We start from the raw sequence: 19,883 nt of genomic DNA, 5'->3' as shown, positions 1-19,883 counted from the left end.
CCGCCGCGCACCGACCCCCGCGTCGCCGCCACCCTGCTACGGCTCGCGAGGACCTGAGGAGATGCCAGAGCTCAGCCGCGAACCCACATTCCCATGCCACCGCTATCGCCCTGTGACACGCACCGACCTCCCAGCATAACCAGTTTCTTTGATTTAGGGCCATGGCATCAAAGTGGCCACCAGGAGGCAAACTTGGGCTGTTCGCGGGGTGTGCACTTACCGGGCCTCGAGGAGCTGCTAAGCTTCGATTTTTTCTATAAAGAACCACCACCCACGAGGGACAAGTCCTCTCTCCACCCGGATGCCTGCCCCGGAGGTTGGCGCTGGGAAACAGGGTGAGAGGCAAGCGTTTCCCGTGGCACACTGGGGGCTTCCTAGCTTTAGAGACTGGGTGGCTCACTCTTGACACAGTCCTTTTCCCTGAGGATGGCAAAAGTCTTCTCAAATGTACATTTCAAGGCTCCCCGGGGAGATGGGAAAATTGGAGGCGGGGAAAGGGCCCGGGGCACGTGGATCGCGGCCGCGTGAGGAGGAATGAAGTGATCAGCTCTGCTTCTGATCGCCAAACAGCTGCCCGCAGCCACCTCTGAGCTAGCCTGCCGCTAGGGGCGCTCTAATCCCCGCCTGCCGCTCGCAGCCTCCCCCCCTCCCCCCTCCCCTCCCCCCTCCCCCCCCAACTCCCGCCGGCCTGATCCGCCCCCCTTTCCTCTCCCTTCCCCGCCGGACTCCCCCCACCCCCCCACCCCGCTCCCACCGCCACACGCGGTGCCTGCCTGCCCGTGGCCATGGCCGTGGGTCTCAGGCTCGTGAACTCCGGCAGCGTCGTTAGTCAGCAGTAGTCAGGAGGTGTTCTGTATTGCAAAGGCTAAGCTGGCCTGGGGGAGAATCCAAACTATTCGGGGGGGGGGGGCCTTCGGGACCACAATGGCAGGGGGACAGGACATTCTGTGGGGCCTTTGTGGATGAAACCGACGGCGTAGGAAAATGAGAGATGGTTACCATGCGCAAGACCTAGCCTGGCAGACTTAGCAAGGACTCTTTAGCCTACCAGTGATGGGGTTCTTGCATCCAGCACACTTCTTGGCCACAAAGTTCTTGTAGCAATCCACGCAGTAATACTGGTCCTCCACAGCGGTGAAACGCTGCCCAGCCAGCTTCTTAGAGCAGGTAACACACACAAAGCACTCGGCATGCCAGGGCTGATCCTGGTAAGTGATTCCTCCAGATGTGATGGCCTAGACCAGGGAGTGTAGCACCGGATTCAGATTCAACAACCATTTTGTTGAATGCCTACTACGTGCCAGGCACTGTGCTGGGCGCTCTGGTAGACAGTATCTCATTTGATCGCCACCACGGCCATGGGAGGCAGGTGCGATTATTACCCCCGAGCTACAGACGAAGACACCGAGGCTCAGAGAAGGCGGGCCCCTGCGTGGGGTGACACGGCAATTAGGGGGTGGAGGCGGGCCCTGTAGAGCCGGGCCGCCGCGCCTCCCCAGGGCGCTCGCGGACAGCCCGACTTGGCCCCGGGCGCCGCTTTCTGCCGCCACAGCGTCCCCGTCTGCAACACGGGAATAATAATTCCCACGTCGCAGGGCCGTCGTGACGATGGAATGGGATAGTGTGTGTGCAAGTGCTCTGCCAACTGTCAAACACTTCCAGAAACGAGTCAACGCGGAGCTCCCTCGACAGCGTACCTTGTTGCACTTCACGCAGTGCTTGGCGAATTTGGTCTCGTGGCAGGTCACGCAGTAGAAGTCCTCCCCTTTGGGGAAGAAGCTTCCGGTCCCGATCACTTGCTTGCAGTTGCTGCAGGTGAAGCAGTCTTTGTGCCACACGGTCTTCTTGTACTCCACGTTCTGATCTCCTGCGGGGGAAGCCATCCACAGCCCGGCTGACAGGGCCCTGCAGGGGGCTGCTTCCGCTCAGCCCGCCCCCCAGGGCCTCCAGAGGGGAGGGCGCACAGGCCCTGCACAGTTACCGGCCTCACGCTCGCCCCCAGCTGTGCTAGCCACGGCTGGGGGGGGGGGGCGGGGGGTGGGGGGGTGAGGGGAGGGCTTCTCCCCTCCGTCCTGCTGGGGTTGTGCAGACCCAGACTCCCGTGGTCGGGGGAAGGGGACCCCGGCAGCAGTGTTTCAGGATGGGGGGAGGGGCTGAATCCCCGCCCCGCCCCGCCCCCACGGCCGGCCTTTGCGGACTGGACCTGGAGACTCGCTGGGGGGAGGGGCAGAGGGGGCAGCTGGCCCAGAATTCCACCCAGGAGGGCGCATGCTTTGATCACTTACTCTACCCAAATGAGAAAGCGCTACATACTTTTCACTTCTTTCTCTCGCCACAGACGGCTCTCTCCAGTGTTCTTTAGTTGCCGAGTGTGTGCGTGTGTGCGAGCATATATGTGTACGCAGATATACGTGTATATATATGCGTGCATATATACGCTAAAATCTAAGCGCGGCTCGCAGCAGCATCACCCCACCACCGCGAGCACCCGGCATCATCTCCGCCCTCGGGGCCTCCTCCCTGGCTGCCGGGGAGGGAGAGGGGGCGCTACCTGCCACGATTGGCTTGAAGCACCCCTTGCACTTGGGGTTGTCCTCCCGAGTGGTGCACTTGTTGCAGAAGATCTTGTTGTCCTTGGCCACAAAGGTCTCGTTGGCCAAGGGGTGAAGGCACTTGGCACAGCGGAAGCAGGTGTCGTGCCAGTAGCGGTTCTTATAGTGCACCTCCTGGGGACCGAGCAGATGGGGTGGCTGCCGTGAGTGGTGCTGGGGGCCCGGGGGGTGGGGCCGGGGGGGGGGGTGTCAGGGGCGGTGGCCCCCCACCGAGACTGGGACAGCCCGAGGCCAACGTTCCTGTGAGTAACACTGTGAGTAACACGAGGGGCGCCCAGGAGTTTGTGAAATACAAGCAGGCCCTGCCTCGGACTGCCGTCCGGGCCACCCCCCCTCCCAACCCCCACACGCCGCCGGGGCCACCGTTACCTTGGAGTCGGCGCCAATGGGCTTCCGGCAGTCCACACAGGTGTTGGCGCAGAACTTGTCGAAGCACTTGAGGCAGCAGTGGTGGCCGTCCTTCTGCACGTACTTCTTCCCCTGCAGGTTGTCCCTGCAGTAGTGGCAGTCGAACTTCTCAGTCATGGTGCCCACCTTGTAGCTGGAGGGACCTGCGGGGGCAACGGGCCGGGCAAATGAGCCCCGGGAGGATGGTGGGCGCGGCGCCGTGACCCCACACGCTTCACTAGGACCCGGGAAGAGACCGGCCCCCGGCGCCTTGAGAGAGAGCCCTGCCGGCGGGACGAGAGGGCCGGATGGGGCGCGGGTGGGGGGGTAGGGGGGACAAGAGGGGATACGGGCCGCATCCTGGAGGCGGGCTGCTTGGTGGCGGTGCCCACGGCGCGCCAGGCCCTCCCTCGCCAGCCTCCGAGGCCTCGCTCCCTCCTTTAGATCCGCCAGAACACTTTTAAATCCCTGAAGGGACCCCGAGGAGTTCTGTCTGCCGCAGTTCACGGCCCCGGGGCCCGAGCCGGGGCCCCAGAGCGGACTTCTCACAACGGCGGCGTTCTCCGTCCCGGACCGGCGAAGTCTACGACTGTGAACACTCGGCACAGTGACCTGCCGGTTTGGGGCGTGCCCACATCAACTCCCCCCTTGGTTCAAGCAAGTTTGCGACTTAGGACATTTGTTTTAAAAACTGCAACTTTAAAAGAGGATCTACGGTGGGGGGGCACGCTTAAAAAAAAGTGTTAAGCCGATCATTCGAAGAACCCCTCCCACTGCCATCACAGGAACAGCCACCCGAGTCCCCCAGCGCCCCCCCCCCCACCAAAGCCCCGATCATTCGAAGAACCCCTCCCACTGCCATCACAGGAACAGCCACCCGAGTCCCCCAGCGCCCCCCCCCCCACCAAAGCCTGCGGCGCTGCCGAGGCGCTCTGTTCGTCCCGCCACCAGAAAGGTACCAAATGGGGGTTTCTATTAGCTCCCGACTTCTTTAAACATATGCCGATCTCCCCCCTCCGCCCGAACGAAAGTGGGTTCCGTAGACAGCAGTTATGTAATCGCACAGGAAACACCAGAACGGAGACGCTGTTCCCAGCTCCCCACAAGCGCGGTTCCCGTGCTAGCAAATGCCCCCGTGTCATCTGCAGAGTGTCATCTGGAGACGAGTTGAGGGAAGACGGCCGGGAGGCCCCGGTACTCACCGCAGCTCTTCCACGGGCCCGGCGGCCCCAGACTCCCACTGTGCGGCCCGGTCCCAGGTTTTTTTATACAAACACATGTCCGAGTTGTTTGGATCCTGTTGCCACCGGCAACCAAATAGCAGAGAGTGAGCTAAGGAAACCACACCCTGCGTCTCGGAGCCGCCTCGGGAAGGCTGCTGAACTCTCACTCACAACTGGGTCCATTTCGGAAGCCAGGCGGCCAACCAAGCGGAGCGCGCGGCCGGCCCGGGAGGCACAGGGCCCGGGGGGGGGGGGGGGGGGGGGGGGGGGGGGGGGGGGGGGGGGGGGGGGGGGGGGCGGGGCGGGGCGGCTCGGGGCTGGCTTCAGCCCCCCCCCCCCCCCCCCCCCCCCCCCGCGCGCGACCCTCGGACACACCCCCTCGCCTCCTGGGAATGAGCCGCTGCGGCCAGCGGGAGGCATTCTGGGGCAAAGACAGTTGCTTGAGCCCGCTGTGCCACAGTTCAGAGGTTTCTCAGGACCGGAGGATGGCTCTTACTGGCACCTTGTCCCCCAAAGAAAACCAGGACGTTCCCTTACGTAAACTGGGTTAGAAACGAAAAGTAGAGGCACAAGTGAAACCAAAGTCTGTCTCCTTGAACTGCGCACCGTTTACGTAAGGTAGCTTTTAAACTGCCATCGGCCTCCGTGCAAACAAAGTGCCCGTCACAGTGATCGCACGCCGACAGTCACCCTCCGTTCATTCCTGCTGGCCCTTCACCTGTCCCCTAAAACCCTTGTGTCGTTAGCTCTTCCATACTGAAACCGTGCACCCGACAAACATTTACTTTCTTGTTAAGAGCTGAGCAGAGAAACTAAATAAATCTCCAGTAACAGTAATGCCAGGAAATTAAATTATCAGTGGCTCCTAAATACCATTTGGCAGGAAATTAGAATTTGTAAGATTAGACAGCACTGGCTTCCTGCGCGGCGAGCACTCACGGCTGGGTTAGCCCTTCGGAGACTATCTTCCTGGACCATATTTGAACATCCCTCCTCCTCCTCCCTCACCGAAGTCTCTATTTAGAAGACAACTCTGGGCCGCACTCATTTTCCTGTCACTCTTCCGATGTCTTTCAAAGAGGAGATGACCTCCAAATACTTCTAAGCGTTAAGTCCCGTATAGGGTCCCTCCCGACGGGCGCCCCGGCTGGTGGTATATCGGAGCCCTAGCTTTAAGCTAAACATCAAGGCGCCGGCGTCACACAGCAAACAGACACCAGGCGACACAGTGAGTCCTGTTCAGGCAGCCCGAGGTTTGGAGAGAAGGGAAACCACTATGGTTCACGGTACCAGGGAGAGCATACCGGCCAAGCCTTTCTCACTTCAAAATCACATACTTTGAGAACCTGTCATCTTACCAATGCCAAGTTCTTCACTGCTCACTTTCAGAGTTCTAGAACACGACTGGCTCACACTTTCGAGGCATCCAGCCGATGACATAAGCCATGGCTCACCACGGATCGTGGAAGGTGCCGGAGTGTGTCGGAAATGGGAGTCGTGTCCGCACGGCTGCACGCCACGCTATCGTCCCTATAGCAGAGGGTCTTGAACCAAGCAAAGGGAACATGAAATAGCTCGCCCCAAGTTAATGGTGCCTCTATGGAGAGTCCCGCTTCTTAGTGTTTTCGAGTCCTGGCTTTTAGGCATTATTATTAGTTTTCCTTCCTGTCGTAGGAGAAGCCCAGGGTCAGCTTACATTCCCCGCCCCCGTACACTTAAACCCAGAGAGGCTGCACCCACATGGACATATTTCAAAGGGCATATCCTCTTAGAACTGATTTCCACAGTGGACTGGGGCCTTTTTCGTGTGTGCGGAAACACGTATTCGTCAAGATAAAATAGGCACTTCTGGGAGCGTTGGCTTTATTGCCTAATAAGTAAACAGGCTGGAAATACTTAAAGCATGTTAGCAATGCCGATGTCAAGCCCATGAACTTTAGTTCTTTTTTTTTTTTTTTTTTTTTTTTTTTTTTTGCAATAATTCCAATCAAGTGGAACTCCGGGCAACCTGAATTAGCTTACCTCATGTTTTTCTCAATTTAGGATTATTTGGTCCCAGACTATGGCAAGCCTTCACGTAGCATGCCCAGGAGGAAGTCGGAGTACTAGATTCCGGCCGACGAGATACGTACCAGGTTGTAACTCTGTGTCAAATGTGAACGTGTGCAACGGGGAGGGATGTGGCTACCACTCATCTTCAGAGCAGTTACCGATTCTAAGACAACAGCGTACAGACGACAGCGCCGACACACACACGGGCTCCTAAAAGACCGTGAGCGCCCGGGTTCGTGGCGCCACCAAAACAAGCCGCAGCGCAGTCTCGACTTCGTGGGGCGGGAAAAGCTGGGCGCCTTCCTTCCTTCCCCGATGTCAGAAATAACGGGTGGGGGGGGGGGACGAGGGTAGCGTTTTACCTGGTCTTTGAGGCTCTCTTTAATCTTCCTGAATTGCATATACTTAAGGCGTTTATCTCATAGGGAATACGGTTTTTAATCCCCTTAGCCATTTCTCAGACCGCGAAATATGAAGCCGCCTAACCTTCCCCTTCCCCAGCATCCCGAGCTGTCTCCCCGGACCCCCTGCCGTTATCTGGGAAAGGGCATCGTGGGTCATCACTGGCAATAGTGGATACCCAGAATGACAATGCTCCCTCCCTTCCCACCTGTCCTTGTCACCACGCGTTTGCCCTCCGGCAGCTCTCTGACAGATCCTAAGGTGGAGGTGTGAGCCGGGCGCATATGCAGGGCAGGGCCAAGGCTTCTCTATCACAGAAGAAGGTTCCAAACGTACTAGGAGTCCCGGGGACCTAATCGCAGGCCCTGAGTACACCCGTCATACAGTAAGTATGTGCCTGTGGATGGACGGGTGGGGGAGACAAGTCACCGCCACTAAGCTCCTCCAAAGCTCTTTTATCAAAAGCATTTTATAACAAATATTTGTTTTTAAAAATCAGGGCACAGCTCTTGCCACCCTAAGGTGCTGATGTCTGACCCACAGTCCTTTACGGATGCAGCGGGTTCAAATGCATCGGAGTTGTGACCGGGTGATCCCATTTTAGATACTTATTCCAAGATGGTAGCCTTTCTTGCTATGCCTGCTTCAAAAAGACACATCATCCTTCCCTTAATCAACAAGCTTCCTCTTCCAGAAAATTCCTGAACTACAGCCAACATGCTAAGAGGTGCCTACATAAACCTCAGTATCTCAATAAAAAAGTGTTGGCTTTCGGTTTCCTCGTGTGCACATTGAAGGAGAAACGTGATGGTGCGACATTTCTAGAACTATAAACCTCTCATGAGAGAAGATTCAGTTCGTACTTAATAATCTTGCTTGTGTTTTTTTTTTTTTTTTTTTTTAATTTTTTTTTTTTTTTCAACGTTTATTTATTTTTGGGACAGAGAGAGACAGAGCATGAACGGGGGAGGGGCAGAGAGAGAGGGAGACACAGAATCGGAAACAGGCTCCAGGCTCTGAGCCATCAGCCCAGAGCCCGACGCGGGGCTCAAACTCACGGACCGCGAGATCTTGACCTGGCTGAAGTCGGACGCTTAACCGACTGCGCCACCCAGGCGCCCCACTTGCTTGTGTTTTTAGGTGTATTTTCTCATGTATTTCTTGCTAATATCCATCGTTCCCCTTCTGCCCGAGTGGTTCGAAATAGGAAGATTTAAGGAAACCGTGAATCTTCGAGCAAAGCAACATTCTTCAATGTGCTCTCCCTGAGGAGTATGGTGCACAGTGTAAACCACGAACAGCAACCCGGATGGAAGAAAAAAATTGGGCTATTTCTGGTCTGTTAATTGCTAAGTCCAACATACCAGTCCGTTAGTCACTCTGCGTATAAATACTGGCTTCTAAAGAAAGGATACATCGCTTTCCTGAGAATGTTTGACAAATGGAGCGAAGCCTTGGCCGATGAATAGGACGCTTGTGTGGCAGACACACTAACGCACCTGGAGGTGTCGTCAGACGTTTGGGAGTAAATACCTGACTAGCTGCAATGAGACGGAGTTCATGAGTCATGGCTGAAAAGCAGTCTTTCATAGAATCTCACAGAAAATCAGAAAGGGTTCCTTTCCCTTAAAAACAGAACACGTACGCAACGATTCAATGCTATGTGCAACCTCACTTGTACGCTACATTCAGAGAAAAACTCATAAATCTCCTTTGGGTCACTGATAAACAGTTTTAGATTATACCCGGTAACAGGAGGGTTGGATAGAGATTATTAAACAAAAACTAGGTGCCCCTGGATTTCCACCAGGCTAGATTCTATGCAAGCATTACTCTGTCCATATACGAAGCTTTTCTTAATGTTGCGCGTGTTATGTGGGCACCTTCCAGCTTGCGTATCAGAAAACGAGTGCTTCCGACCTGGCAGCAGCAGGATGTGCGTTTTCAGTTTTCCTAGCGGTGGGGAAGCAGCAGGCGGTCGTCTGGTGGTCACGACAAGTATGCAACGTTCAAGTTTCACCCTTGACCAAATCTTCTGGCTGCCATTTTCAGTTATTTTAAGAAGTCAACCCAGTTTGATTACTCGCTCACACCACCATTTCATTTTCCATCCCTGCCCCAAGAAAAGACTCCTGGGGCAGTACGTACAACCCACTGGGCAGTGGCCGGTGAAGGGAACTAGTGGCTGTATAATATGGCAGATGGCCTTACTTCCCTCCCCATCCACACCCCCCCGCCCCCAGCCTGGTCCTCAACTCGAAAGGCCAAGGGTAAAGGCACTGATCTACATAACTTTGCAGACTGAAAGTGTTCAATAACAAAAATATAAATTCCTGTCCTCAAAATGTCCTCTCAGTATATGGATGGCCACTGAAAATGGATTCTGATCCAATTACCTGAGCCTCTAATTTGTCTATACGAAGCCCATCTCGGGGCAACGTGGATTTTCTTTTTGTGAGGACCTCTCTCTTCTCTGCTTTCACAGACCTATAAATCAAATGCAATACAAAATGATAGTCCCTGGTTTTAAAAACCGTTTGTGGGGGAGGCCTGGGTGGCTCAGTCGGTTAAGGGTCTGACTTCGGCTCAGGTCACGATCTCACGGTTCTTGAGTTCCAGCCCCGCGTCGGCCTCTGTGCTGAAAGCTCAGAGCCTGGAGACTGCTTTGGATTCTGTGGCTCCCTCTTTCTCTGCCCCTCCGCCATTCATGCTCTCTCTCGCTCACTCTCTCTCTCTCTCTCTCCCCCTCTCTCTCAAAAATAAACATAAAAAAACACCTAAAAGGTGTCAATAATCTGTCTCATTTAGTCACTGTTATAGCCTCCAGATTTATTTAAGCAAGAATACTGTCAGGATTTTGTGCAATTTAAAATTGGAGGCTTGGGTGTGCTGTAAATAGGTCACCTTTTAAATGTATTTTCCTATTCTGTCACTTAATAAGTAAAGAAAATGGGGAGTTACTCTACCAGTTGACATGCATTCAAGGCCCATCGGAACAACCAGTACAGCTGAATAGCCAGCCTGCACCCGGAGAATGGACGTGGCGGCCAATTACCACAATCTCAGGCATGTGGCGCCATGTTTGTAAAATGGCTCCTGGGGGGGTGGGGGGCAAAACAGCTCTTCAACATTTGGGAACAAGAAAAACACTGCATATTAATTCACCAAAGCAGGGAATGCCATTGCAGTGTGTTTGTGTTTAAACACCCAAGAAGACTTTCTAAAAGTATTCTCATTATTTAAATTCTGATGGGCAATTACGAGTTCTCAAAATGAGTTTTTCCTGCCACCCAAAATTAACTTGTCCTATAATCTGAAAGCCCGGAGACAGGACACAGTGCCTGTCTCTAAGAAAGGGGAGCGTTCCTTAGGCAGAGGGCAAAGGAGCCACAGCGACATTCTTGGCTTTGGAGGAGGGACTGGCAGCCGGGTGACCTCAGAGAGCCGGGCTTTCTGGGGAGACGGCCTGTCCTTCAGTCCTTCAGCCCGTTCCCCGGGTGTCTGTCCATGGCCGAAGGGCTTCCTTTGTGCCAGGTTACAAAACAAGAAGACGACTCTCACGCTAAGGACGGGCTAGAGGTTCGGAAACGTTGCCCCTTTTTCTGATAAGAACAATGACCACCCTACTTGTCACATCCAAAGGATCATAGCTGCTTCTCTTCAGAAAGACTAAGCACATCGTTCAGAAAAGGAAAGAGGTGGTAAGTCACTATGGACTTTCTCAGTTGTCAGTATTTCTCCCTTCAGCTCTATATTCAATTGACCTTTTCTAAGCACTTGAAATTCGATTTAAAGCAGTCGCGACGAACATCTGTATGTTATAAATAATAAAAATTGCTAACCCCCCCCAAATTGTTCCTCACACTATCTTTTACAGTTTCCTAAGATGTCCTAAAACATGTAAACTATGGTAATAAGTTTCTATTTTTAAAGAACAAGCCACTCGACCTGCCTTTAGTGTTGGAAACAGCAGCAGAAGGCAGCGACAGAGCAGAGACCAGCCAGGACTTATTATGTAGACAAGGCTAAAATCAGTTCATCAAAAACTATCTTTTAGTCGAGTGATGGATTCCCTGCCCTAACACAACCGTGTTCGATGGAAGATAAAGAGTATGAAGCTTTACCTGAGTGTCTATGGGAAGCCATGGCTCAGAGACCAAGTTCAGGAGCGGCACCTAGACCAGTCTTCCCTCGACCTCAGCTGATAAGGCTGTGGCTCATTTGTGAACATACATTTAAGGGGAAGCGGCTAACACAAAAATAACCGAGAGCAGATGGCCCACCCCTCCCCAGAGATCACAACCTTAATCCCACTAGAAAATTCTTAACCATTTTAGGTGATCCGAGGGAGAAGAATAGGACCCAGTAAAAATACCAAACACTACATATAAATACCTGTGGAGCTACTCAGCATCCAAATTAGCTCCAGAGCCAGAGAGGCCACATAGAAAGTCATCCCTGTACCGGAATAAAATTTGGACTCAGCTCTGGCATAGCTTAACGCTGAGCCACCCTTATTAATCCACTTTATATGCCTAAACAGCTTCCTTCGGGCCCTACGAAGTGTTTTGTGCTGCTAATGACAGAAATAACCGTAAGAGACAGACTTATATTAACCGGTGTCATTAAAAGGCGTTGGACACTAGGAATAGAGAGGTCAGGGGCCCTGTCTACGTCCTCCTTGGTATGTACCAGAGACCAGCAGAATCCTGAAGGTGCGATTCTAGCCACACATCTCCTTCATGTCAGATGAGAGACATACACATATACAGCCGCCAAGTACACGAGGAGGATACTTTTGTCCCACAAATGAAATCTGCTTTTCGGCATCAGGGACAACAAAAGTAAAAATACGGATGAAAAGGAAGAGGGCAACCTAACGTGTTGTAACAGCTGGAGGATGGCCTGTAAGTCCCTCTGTGACCCCACGCCCGTTCCCTGCCTGGCCTTATCCCCGGCACCCTCCCTGCGCCCTTCGCTCCAGCCTCACGCTGGCCTCCTCGCTGGCCTCCACACCCTCCAGACGCACCCGGCCTCGGGCCCTGACACAGTCCCCTGCAACCCCCCCCCCCCCCCCCCCCCGCACAGAGCCCTCTCACAGTTGCTTGTCTACCTCCTTCCAGGCTTTTGCTCCAAGTCACTTTCAGTGGCCTCTCATTGGACCTATTTCAAATTGCAACCATGCTCCCTGTCCCCTGTCTCCACCCCCTTCCTCGATTTATTCTCCACAGTAACTGTTGAAAAATGAACTAAAAGAAGCAAAACGTGCCCATCAAACCTCAACACGGCCCCACCTGGAACTCAAAAGTGCCTTTGGCCACTGAACATCAAGGAAGGCATCTGAATGGCTGAGTTTTACAATTCTTTTTAAAAATGTTTATTTATTTTTGAGAGACACACACACACACACACACACACACACACACGTGCACGCCACGAGCGGGGGAGGGGCAGAGAGAGAGAGGAGGACAGAGGATCAGAACCGATGCAGGGCTCACATTCATGAACCGCGAGACCGTGAGCTGAGCCAAAGTCAGACGTTTAACCGACTGAGCCACGCAGGCGCCGAGTTTTACGATTCTTACGTTCTCCAAACGTTTAATGAAACAGTTATTCCAACAGCTGAACTTATAACTTCTCGTTAGCTGGAAAATGACAGAACAATAAAAGCCGGGATGTTACAGGCAAATTTATCACGTGTTGGGTCCAGGAGTCGGTCGGGGACAAGAAGGGGGGGCGGCACTGTGCCCCCCAGCCCGCTCCGGCCCCTGTCTCAGCGGCCTGGAGAAATGCTGCGGGGAGCCCGGCCACTTGGGAAACGGCCGCACCCCTGAAATAAAGGTCAATGTGTCTCCTGGCAGACATGCGCGTCTTGTGGGAGATGATGGACCGTTACGAACCGGAAACGAGATTTTAGCGAGGTGCGTTTCGAGGTAGAGACTTCCTCCAGGAAGCCAGTTTTGGCTTCAAGCCCCGCAAGAGAGGGCGCGTTCCCTCAGCAGGCGCAGTAGTTAGCATCTGGAAACGTCCCAACAGAATATGGACACACCGATGGCCTCATCCAGCTGGCAAACAAACCTATTTTGCCCAAAACACGGGAGAAAATACACAACCCAGAGAATTCCTTTCTGATCTGCAGGTGCAGGACTAGCACGGGCGGGCGGGAGCCCGGCAGCGAGTCCGCCTGCGGCTGACGGCACCTCCACCCCAGGTCGGCCCCGCCTTCCTTCTCGAACCTCAGGAGGCTTGACCCCGGCCTGCTCTGACACGCGTCCCCCCGCCGCCCACGGCCTCGAGTGCCAGAGCTGCAGCTTGCGGAAAACCAGAGCAGAAGGGGCCCCGGATGAGGTGAGACACCGTCCCTCACGAAGAGAGCCGGTGACCCGGCCCCGCCTGGGGTCAGTGGCCCAGAAACCCTGGCGGTCGTTTAGCAGATGCCCCAGCAGCTGCGGCTCTCGTGAGCGTCTCAGCCAAGTTCGTTACACGGTAACAGCGTGATGTTTCGTGGTTTCCTCAAGAATCACTGTTTTTTACAGAGCGCCTTCATCTACCGTGGCCGGGGGCTGGCCGCTGTTCGGCGAACCGGTCTCTCTACTGTCTGAGGGCCATGTTCCAGGCCTTCTATTCTCTCACGCTGCGCGGCGTGCGTCAGGATGGTTTTTCAGCGAGTGTCGGGCATCAAAAACCCGAAGCTGCCTCTGGCACGCAACCCTCCGAGAACCGTTCGCTTCCGAGGCTCTCTACCCGCTTTTGTCTTCCAGCTATTCCGCAGTCGGCTTGTAGGCTCCACCTGTACGTGACCCCATCCCCTGCCGTCGTTTACTTTATAAGGTAAACGGCGGATGTCCTACTATGCGGTCCAAGGGGTTTTTCTGGTACCATATGGTCCAGAGTACCATATGGTTCTGTCTTCCAAGTGGCTCAGCAGCAATATACAGATGACCCGTCACCGCAGCAGACGGAAGGTGGCATCCAGCCTTATCGCAGGCAGGGGTGTGCCCGGGAGCGCTGGTGAGACCTGCCAGATGTGATGACACGTGACCTCTCAGGTCCCTGAAGGCCGGGTAAGAGGGGCCTTCCGAGGAAAGGCGCGGTGTGAGCAAAGCAGCACGTGGCCTGGCGGGGGCGGGAGCCCGGGAGCGGGAAGCAGGACACGTGACACCGGGAGGGAAGGGCACGCCACCACAAGGACGGCCACTGGGCCGTAAGAGGGGCGCCTCTCAGAGGAAGGGGGTCCGGGGGGCCTGGAGACAGCCCGCGAGGGTCCTGCCGGCGTCAGAGGAGGCCGAACGAATGATCGCAGGTGGCGGCTAGCGCCACGAGGGTCACCGCGGGGCGGGACCGGAGGGGACGGAGCCGCCGGGCTCTTGGATGTCGGGGATCTGAGCGATCAGGGCGATGACGGGGAACTTTATCTGGCCCGTTACGAGGAGCTTCTGCTGAGGTGTCAGTGGCTCGCCCCGTCTCACGGGACGGCCCCGGGCTGTCGCTGTCGCGACAGGAGAGAACCAGGCGAAACTGCGAGGGCCCCGGGGAGTCACGTGTGCAGGCACTCGCACACCGCAACCCAGTCCCAGACGCTCTACTTCAGGAGCACCCCACGGGAGGATCACACTTCACGCACGAGGCAGACACGGCAAGTTCCGTGACCCAGTTGGCCCATGCCCGGGGGTTCCTCGGCCCCGGCCACCTGGCTTGTGGTCACCCTCCTCCCTTTCCCATAGTTTTCTTTCACCAAAGAAATTTCCAAATGGCTGCGAACTTATTCAGTTACTGCCCTTAGTCACGGCCAGGGGCAAGGGCCTGACGGGCACGTGCCACGGAGTCTTTGTGGGCCCACCTGTGGTTCATCTTGGTCACGCTCCACCCTCCTCCCCCTCCTCACCTGCCGCTAAGTCATACACTCAGCAGGGTTTTTCCCCTCAACAGAACTTTGCCCGGCTACTCGTCCCTCCGGCCAGCGATCTTACTGAGTGACCCCAGCGGCGGGACGAAGGCACCCGGTCATGCACCCTGATATGCTGGGAGTCCACGTCGGGCCTCCAGAGCACTTCTCGGCCAGTGCAGCTTCAGCCCATCTCACGTTCCTGTTAATCTTTAGGGTGGGAAGAGTACTTCTGCTTCCTGACAAGGCAAATCGTGCAAAGTCATGGCTTAAATGTCACAATTCAGGGCGTATCTGTCAGGGAGTCAGCTGAGGGAGCCCCCCTAGAACCACATGCGGGGCGATTTCATCGCGCAAGATCCAAAGGAAAGCGAGCCCCCAGAACTGTGCCTCCCCAGAGGGTGTCTGGATTGCAGAGCAAAGGAAAGGGGCCCCACGAAAGGGGAGGGCCTGCCACCAGTGAGGGAACATGCAGGAAATGGAGGGCCCTGCGAACAGTCAAGTGCCTTGAAAATGCTAATTCACTCCAGAGAAGACCAGCATCTCACGATTAACCTTGGATGGGTTCCTTGTAATACTCCTAGATTAAGAATTCAAACACGTGCCTTGGCCTCTACCATTGGATCTTGGAAAATGTCCTTGTGTGATTAGGAATAGTTTTATTTTTTAAATTTTCTTAAAGATTTTGGCTTTTTAAAAAAAATTGTTTAACGTTTATTCATTTTTTGATAGAGACAGAGCATGAGTGGGGGAGGGGCAGAGAGAGAGGGAGACACAGAACCCGAAGCAGGCTCCAGGCTCTGAGCTGACAGCACAGAGCCCGACGTGGGGATCGAACTCATGGACCGTGAGATCATGACCCGAGCCAAAGTCGGACGCTCAACCGACTGAGCCACCCAGGCGCCCCCATTGGCTTTTGTTTTTTTAGAAGTTTACTTATTTTGACAGAGAGAAAGAGGGAGAGAGTGGGGAGGGGCACAGAGAGAGGGAGAGAGAATCCCAAGCAGGCTCCTGCGCTGTCAGCACAGATCCCATGAACCGTGAGGTCAGGACCTGAGCCAAAGCCCGATGTTTAACCGACTGAGCCACCCAGTCGCCCCTAAAGATTTTATTTTTAAGTAATCTCAACACCCAACGTGGGGCTCAAACTCACAACCCTGAGATCAAGAGTCACACGGTCCACTGAGCGAGGCAGCCAGGCACCCCAGGAATAGTTTCAAAGGTCTCCTGTCCCCAAAGTCTGCCCCCTCTTATACTGTTCCTAGACTCTCACCAAGATGGGGGAATGATCCCAATCACATGCTATCTATAGATATCTTTGAGCCTCTAACCAGAAATCACCAGTGCGGACAATGCTGAACAAATGATTTTCAAAGTAAGCCACCATGGTGATCTCAGATTTAAAAAAAAAAAAAACAAAAATTGAAATGGCACTTAAAAAAGAGAAAATAAAGAAAAAAACGATAGGAACAAAGAAACAGAAACCAGGAAGAGTTTCAGAAGGAAACATATAATAAAAATGCAGAATCTCCAATCAGAGGAAAATAAATGTTTCATGAAACCGAGAAGCTAGTAGGGATAAATCTTTGTCATATTTTAGGTGTTAGAATTCTCTTCCAGTCTATTTCTACCATCCACTTGTGATAGATCTGTTTTATTTCCATGTTGCCATGTGCCGTGACTCAAAACACCCTTTCAATCATGCTAAGTCCTGGCATTCACCAAGCCCACCTGTTATGGACATTTCAAGCCTCTGATAGATGTTCGAGGGCTAAACATTCCATGACCCTAGTCTTTATTCTTAAGGCTGTTAACGGATCGACTGCCTTGACCAGAGGCATCATCATAATGCCTCGTGAGCCCTGCTTCCTGATGGGGGATCTCACCTCGTAACATATAATCTGTCTCCATTTACCAAAAGACTATAATTAATACCCTGCCTTATTATGCCCCGGCTCGGCCGTGGAATTCAGGGCAAAGGTCAGAAACCCTTGTTGAGTGGGGCACAGGCTGGCAGTGGGGGCACAGGAGGAAGGAGACAAAGCAGTGGTCTGGGGGTCACTCAGGAAGTGTCCATTTTGTTAGGTGATAGGCTGACTGACTGAGAGGGGGCAATCCAGGGTTCTGGAGGATTGAAACGACATTAAGGTGGAAGCCTCGCTCGGTCCCCACCTGCCAAGTTGCTCCGAGGGCCATCATTTGTCTGCCTGAGCAGTGTCACAAGCCAGATTCGAGGCACACACTCACAGGCAGACCAGGAGGGTGGCGGTCCCCAGGGAGTCGTGTCTGACAGCGCGAATGCGAATGGCTCTCTGTGGGAACAGCTACTCTGTTGGCAAGGACGAGCATCATACCGTGAAAACGCCACAGGAAGACCAGAGTAAAGGCCAGTGTGATCTTGTGGGTGGCCTACCACGACATGACCGCCCCAACCGATAGCTTGTGTTGTCCACCCGTGCACAGTGGGGACAGAGGAGAACGGGTGGGGTCCACGCGCGATGCCACCTTCGCAAAGACTGCTTTAGTTTTCCCATCTGTCGTCACGCAGATTTGCAAACGACCTTAGGTACCAAGCGGCCCGGCCACCCCATTTCATAGACGGGAAGACTAAAGCCCAGAGATGGGACATGACCGGCTTCACTGCATTATCAGCAGCTCCAGATCTAGAACCAGAGGGTCCGGACCCCCAGTGTCCCGTCCCTCGTGCCACATCAAGCTGCTTCCAGCGACGGCTCTTGACCCACGGCAGCGTACGAGTCGGGACCGTGCTTTATGGTCCCTTGACTTTAGAGAGTAATAGGCAGAGGCCCGGTGTCCGGGTCACAGACCTCGACACTAGGGGACAGGTAAAACACTCTAGATTCTCTCCTGCTACGGCGAGAGTCTCCTCAGATACCATCAACTTCAGCTGAGGCAGTGGGGCCGCAGCAGCTGCCGCAGAGCAAGGGAGGGGAGGTCCAGGTTGATGGAGGGGTAAAGGGTCCTCCTACAACAGCTGACGCCCAAGGAGCCCGAGCAAACGGTTCCAAAGCTCTGGAAGTCAAGCAGTACGCGCGCCGTGCCAGGCAGCGGGTACATGAATAGAATGACAGGAACACGAAGTCCAGCAAATAGAACACGAGAAGCAGTCTGCAGCTAGAGTGGCTGAAGCCACCAAAGGTCACGCACTCAGAAAGAGGACATCACATTTATCTCAAATCCCAACGTTTCTTGTTCGTTTTCAAGCAGTGTGACGGTCGAAGAGAACACACACGTAAATATGTACCACGTGTAAAGAAGACCGGCCTGTCTCAGGTGTGGAATGGGCGGCCGACTGCTCCGCTGCATTCGGTGGAATTCAGACAAAATGGCGTCCACCGGGCCCCTGGCCATCTTGGAGGGCTTCCGCGGAAGAAAGTCAAGTCTTAATTTTATAGGCGATCGGCAGAACAACGAACACTGTTCTAAGACAAGCAACGTGGAGCGTGCTCAGAGTTTAACACGGGTGGATCTATTTTATACGGTTTCAAGGGACTTCCGTAGCGGCAAAGGGCCCGGGCCCTGGAGCCAGAGCGTCTCACATCGAATCCGGTCTCCACCACTTACTGGTTGTGTGCAAGCCAATTCTACTTAACGTCTCTGTGACTCAATTTGCTCATGTGCAGAACGGGGATAACAGGAGTGCCTAGGTTTATAGGGCTGCTGTGAGAAATAAAGCGCTAAACCCTTGCACAACGGTGGCTGGCACCCAGTGGGCACATTTTGCTATTTATTCAATTATGCTTTAAAAATGAGGATTCCCAAGCAGCAGACTCCTGCAAAAGAAAAATTTCTTTTCGAATTTACCAGTTCACAGGGCACACGTGAAAAACAGGTAACAGCCCAACTGTGAGGGTTATGAGCCTGATGCGTCAACAGGAGGACAATCTGACACGTCCCAGGGCCTCAGAGGAATCAGCCTCTGGCAGGCACAACAGCCCAGAAGACAGCTGTACATCCTACATGGATGTAGACGGTTTAGGGACAGGTGGTGGGACACCTTGGAAAGACAAGGCTGCTCTCTTGATCCTCTAGTGAAAATAAAAGACCCACTAGGTGTAGGTCACCTGCTCAGACTTGGGGTGAGAAAGGAGTTTTCCTACATCCCTCCTACCAAGTAAGGTCCTAGTGAGCCCAATGGATGATTACACTTTCCGACACAACAAATGAAGGCTTGCTTGGGTGAAAGCCCTTAATGAGACAGGCCACCCGTGGACCGCCTCTCTGATCTCAACTTGGCCCAAGAAGGCTACCGACGAAAAGAGACTACCTATAGCATCAGAAACAGTAGCTCTGGCCAGAGCGTAGGTTACTTCTGTATGTATGACGGGAGTTGATTTGTTTTTACACGTTGGTTAAGCATTAGACTACACTAAGAATTTAGTGACTATTTCTAATGTTTCTTATTTTTGAGAGAGAGAGAGAGACAGAGTGCGAGCAGGGGAGGGGTGGGGAGAGAGGGAGACACAGAATCCGAAGCAGGCTCCAGGCTCCGAACACTCAGCACGGAGCCCGACGCGGGGCTCCAACCCACGCACCGTGAGATCACGATCTGAGCCGAAGTCGGACGCTCAACCGACTGAGCCACTGAGGCGCCCCTGACGTGAGTTCATGCTGAATGAATGCCAAGGACGTGGATCTCAAAGAGCTCTCTTTCTAGGCCATGCAGAGGAAGGGCTCAGCAGCTGACGTGAGGGAAGACTGCCTGTGGGGACACTGGACTTAAGCGAAGCACAGGAAGGCGTCAGGTCTCAGGGGAAGCACGACTGAAAGCTGCATCGTCTATCCCGCTGCTGCCCAAAACCACACTGTGGTCATCCCCCCACGTCCACCCCTAGACGAATTCGGGTTAAAGCACCCGAGTTGGGAGAACTGACAGAACAGTTACCTGATCAGCCCACGGACAGGCCGGATGCGACGGTGGGCACTGTCCTGCTGGATGACGGCTCACGGGGCCACGGCACCTGCGATATGCCAGTGACGCGGTCCTGGAAGAGGAACTGTGTCTGTCCGTCAGGCCCACCGGTCTCCCTCCTTTCAGGAAGGGCTCCTGAAACCCTGTGACTCAGCTCAACCCAGGAAAATAAAAGAAAGGGAATGGGGGCGGCTCCCGGGAGGAGGCAGGCAGTGCTGGGGCAGGGGTCCCTCTGGGGCCAGTTCCAAGGAGAGAAAGGGCTGGTCCAAAGGATTCTCTGAGGCTCTGGCCAAACCCACCATACCCGTCTCTCCCAGTGCCATGGACCGGGAAAGGCCCACAGCCACAGCATCTCAATCGCACATACTGAACATTCTATCAATCCAGCC

General features: G+C 54.2%; 1 protein-coding gene across 8 annotated transcripts in view; it reads right to left on the bottom strand.

Moving 5' to 3' along the window:
- The window catches only part of FHL1 (four and a half LIM domains 1), a 63,023-nt gene that overhangs the window by 1,636 nt on the left and 41,504 nt on the right, over positions 1 to 19,883 (bottom strand). For 2 of the 8 annotated variants that reach the window (XM_045472054.1, XM_045472055.1), the window contains exons 3-7: positions 2,982 to 3,163; positions 2,552 to 2,726; positions 1,698 to 1,867; positions 1,049 to 1,235; positions 221 to 420 (exon numbers count right to left, since the gene is read on the bottom strand). In XM_045472054.1, the coding sequence (XP_045328010.1) occupies positions 221 to 420; positions 1,049 to 1,235; positions 1,698 to 1,867; positions 2,552 to 2,726; positions 2,982 to 3,137 (888 nt within the window). In that variant the 5' untranslated portion in view covers positions 3,138 to 3,163. Of the gene's footprint in view, positions 1 to 220; positions 421 to 1,048; positions 1,236 to 1,697; positions 1,868 to 2,551; positions 2,727 to 2,981; positions 3,164 to 4,201; positions 4,377 to 10,800; positions 10,932 to 19,883 lie in introns of those variants that run through there. The other 6 variants (XM_045472052.1, XM_045472053.1, XM_045472057.1 and 3 more) reach the window with 6 other exon arrangements.

This window comes from Leopardus geoffroyi, chromosome X (assembly GCF_018350155.1).
Source record: "Leopardus geoffroyi isolate Oge1 chromosome X, O.geoffroyi_Oge1_pat1.0, whole genome shotgun sequence".
In the NCBI taxonomy this organism is placed as follows: domain Eukaryota; kingdom Metazoa; phylum Chordata; class Mammalia; order Carnivora; family Felidae; genus Leopardus; species Leopardus geoffroyi.
This window is presented reverse-complemented; position numbering and strand designations above follow the sequence as displayed.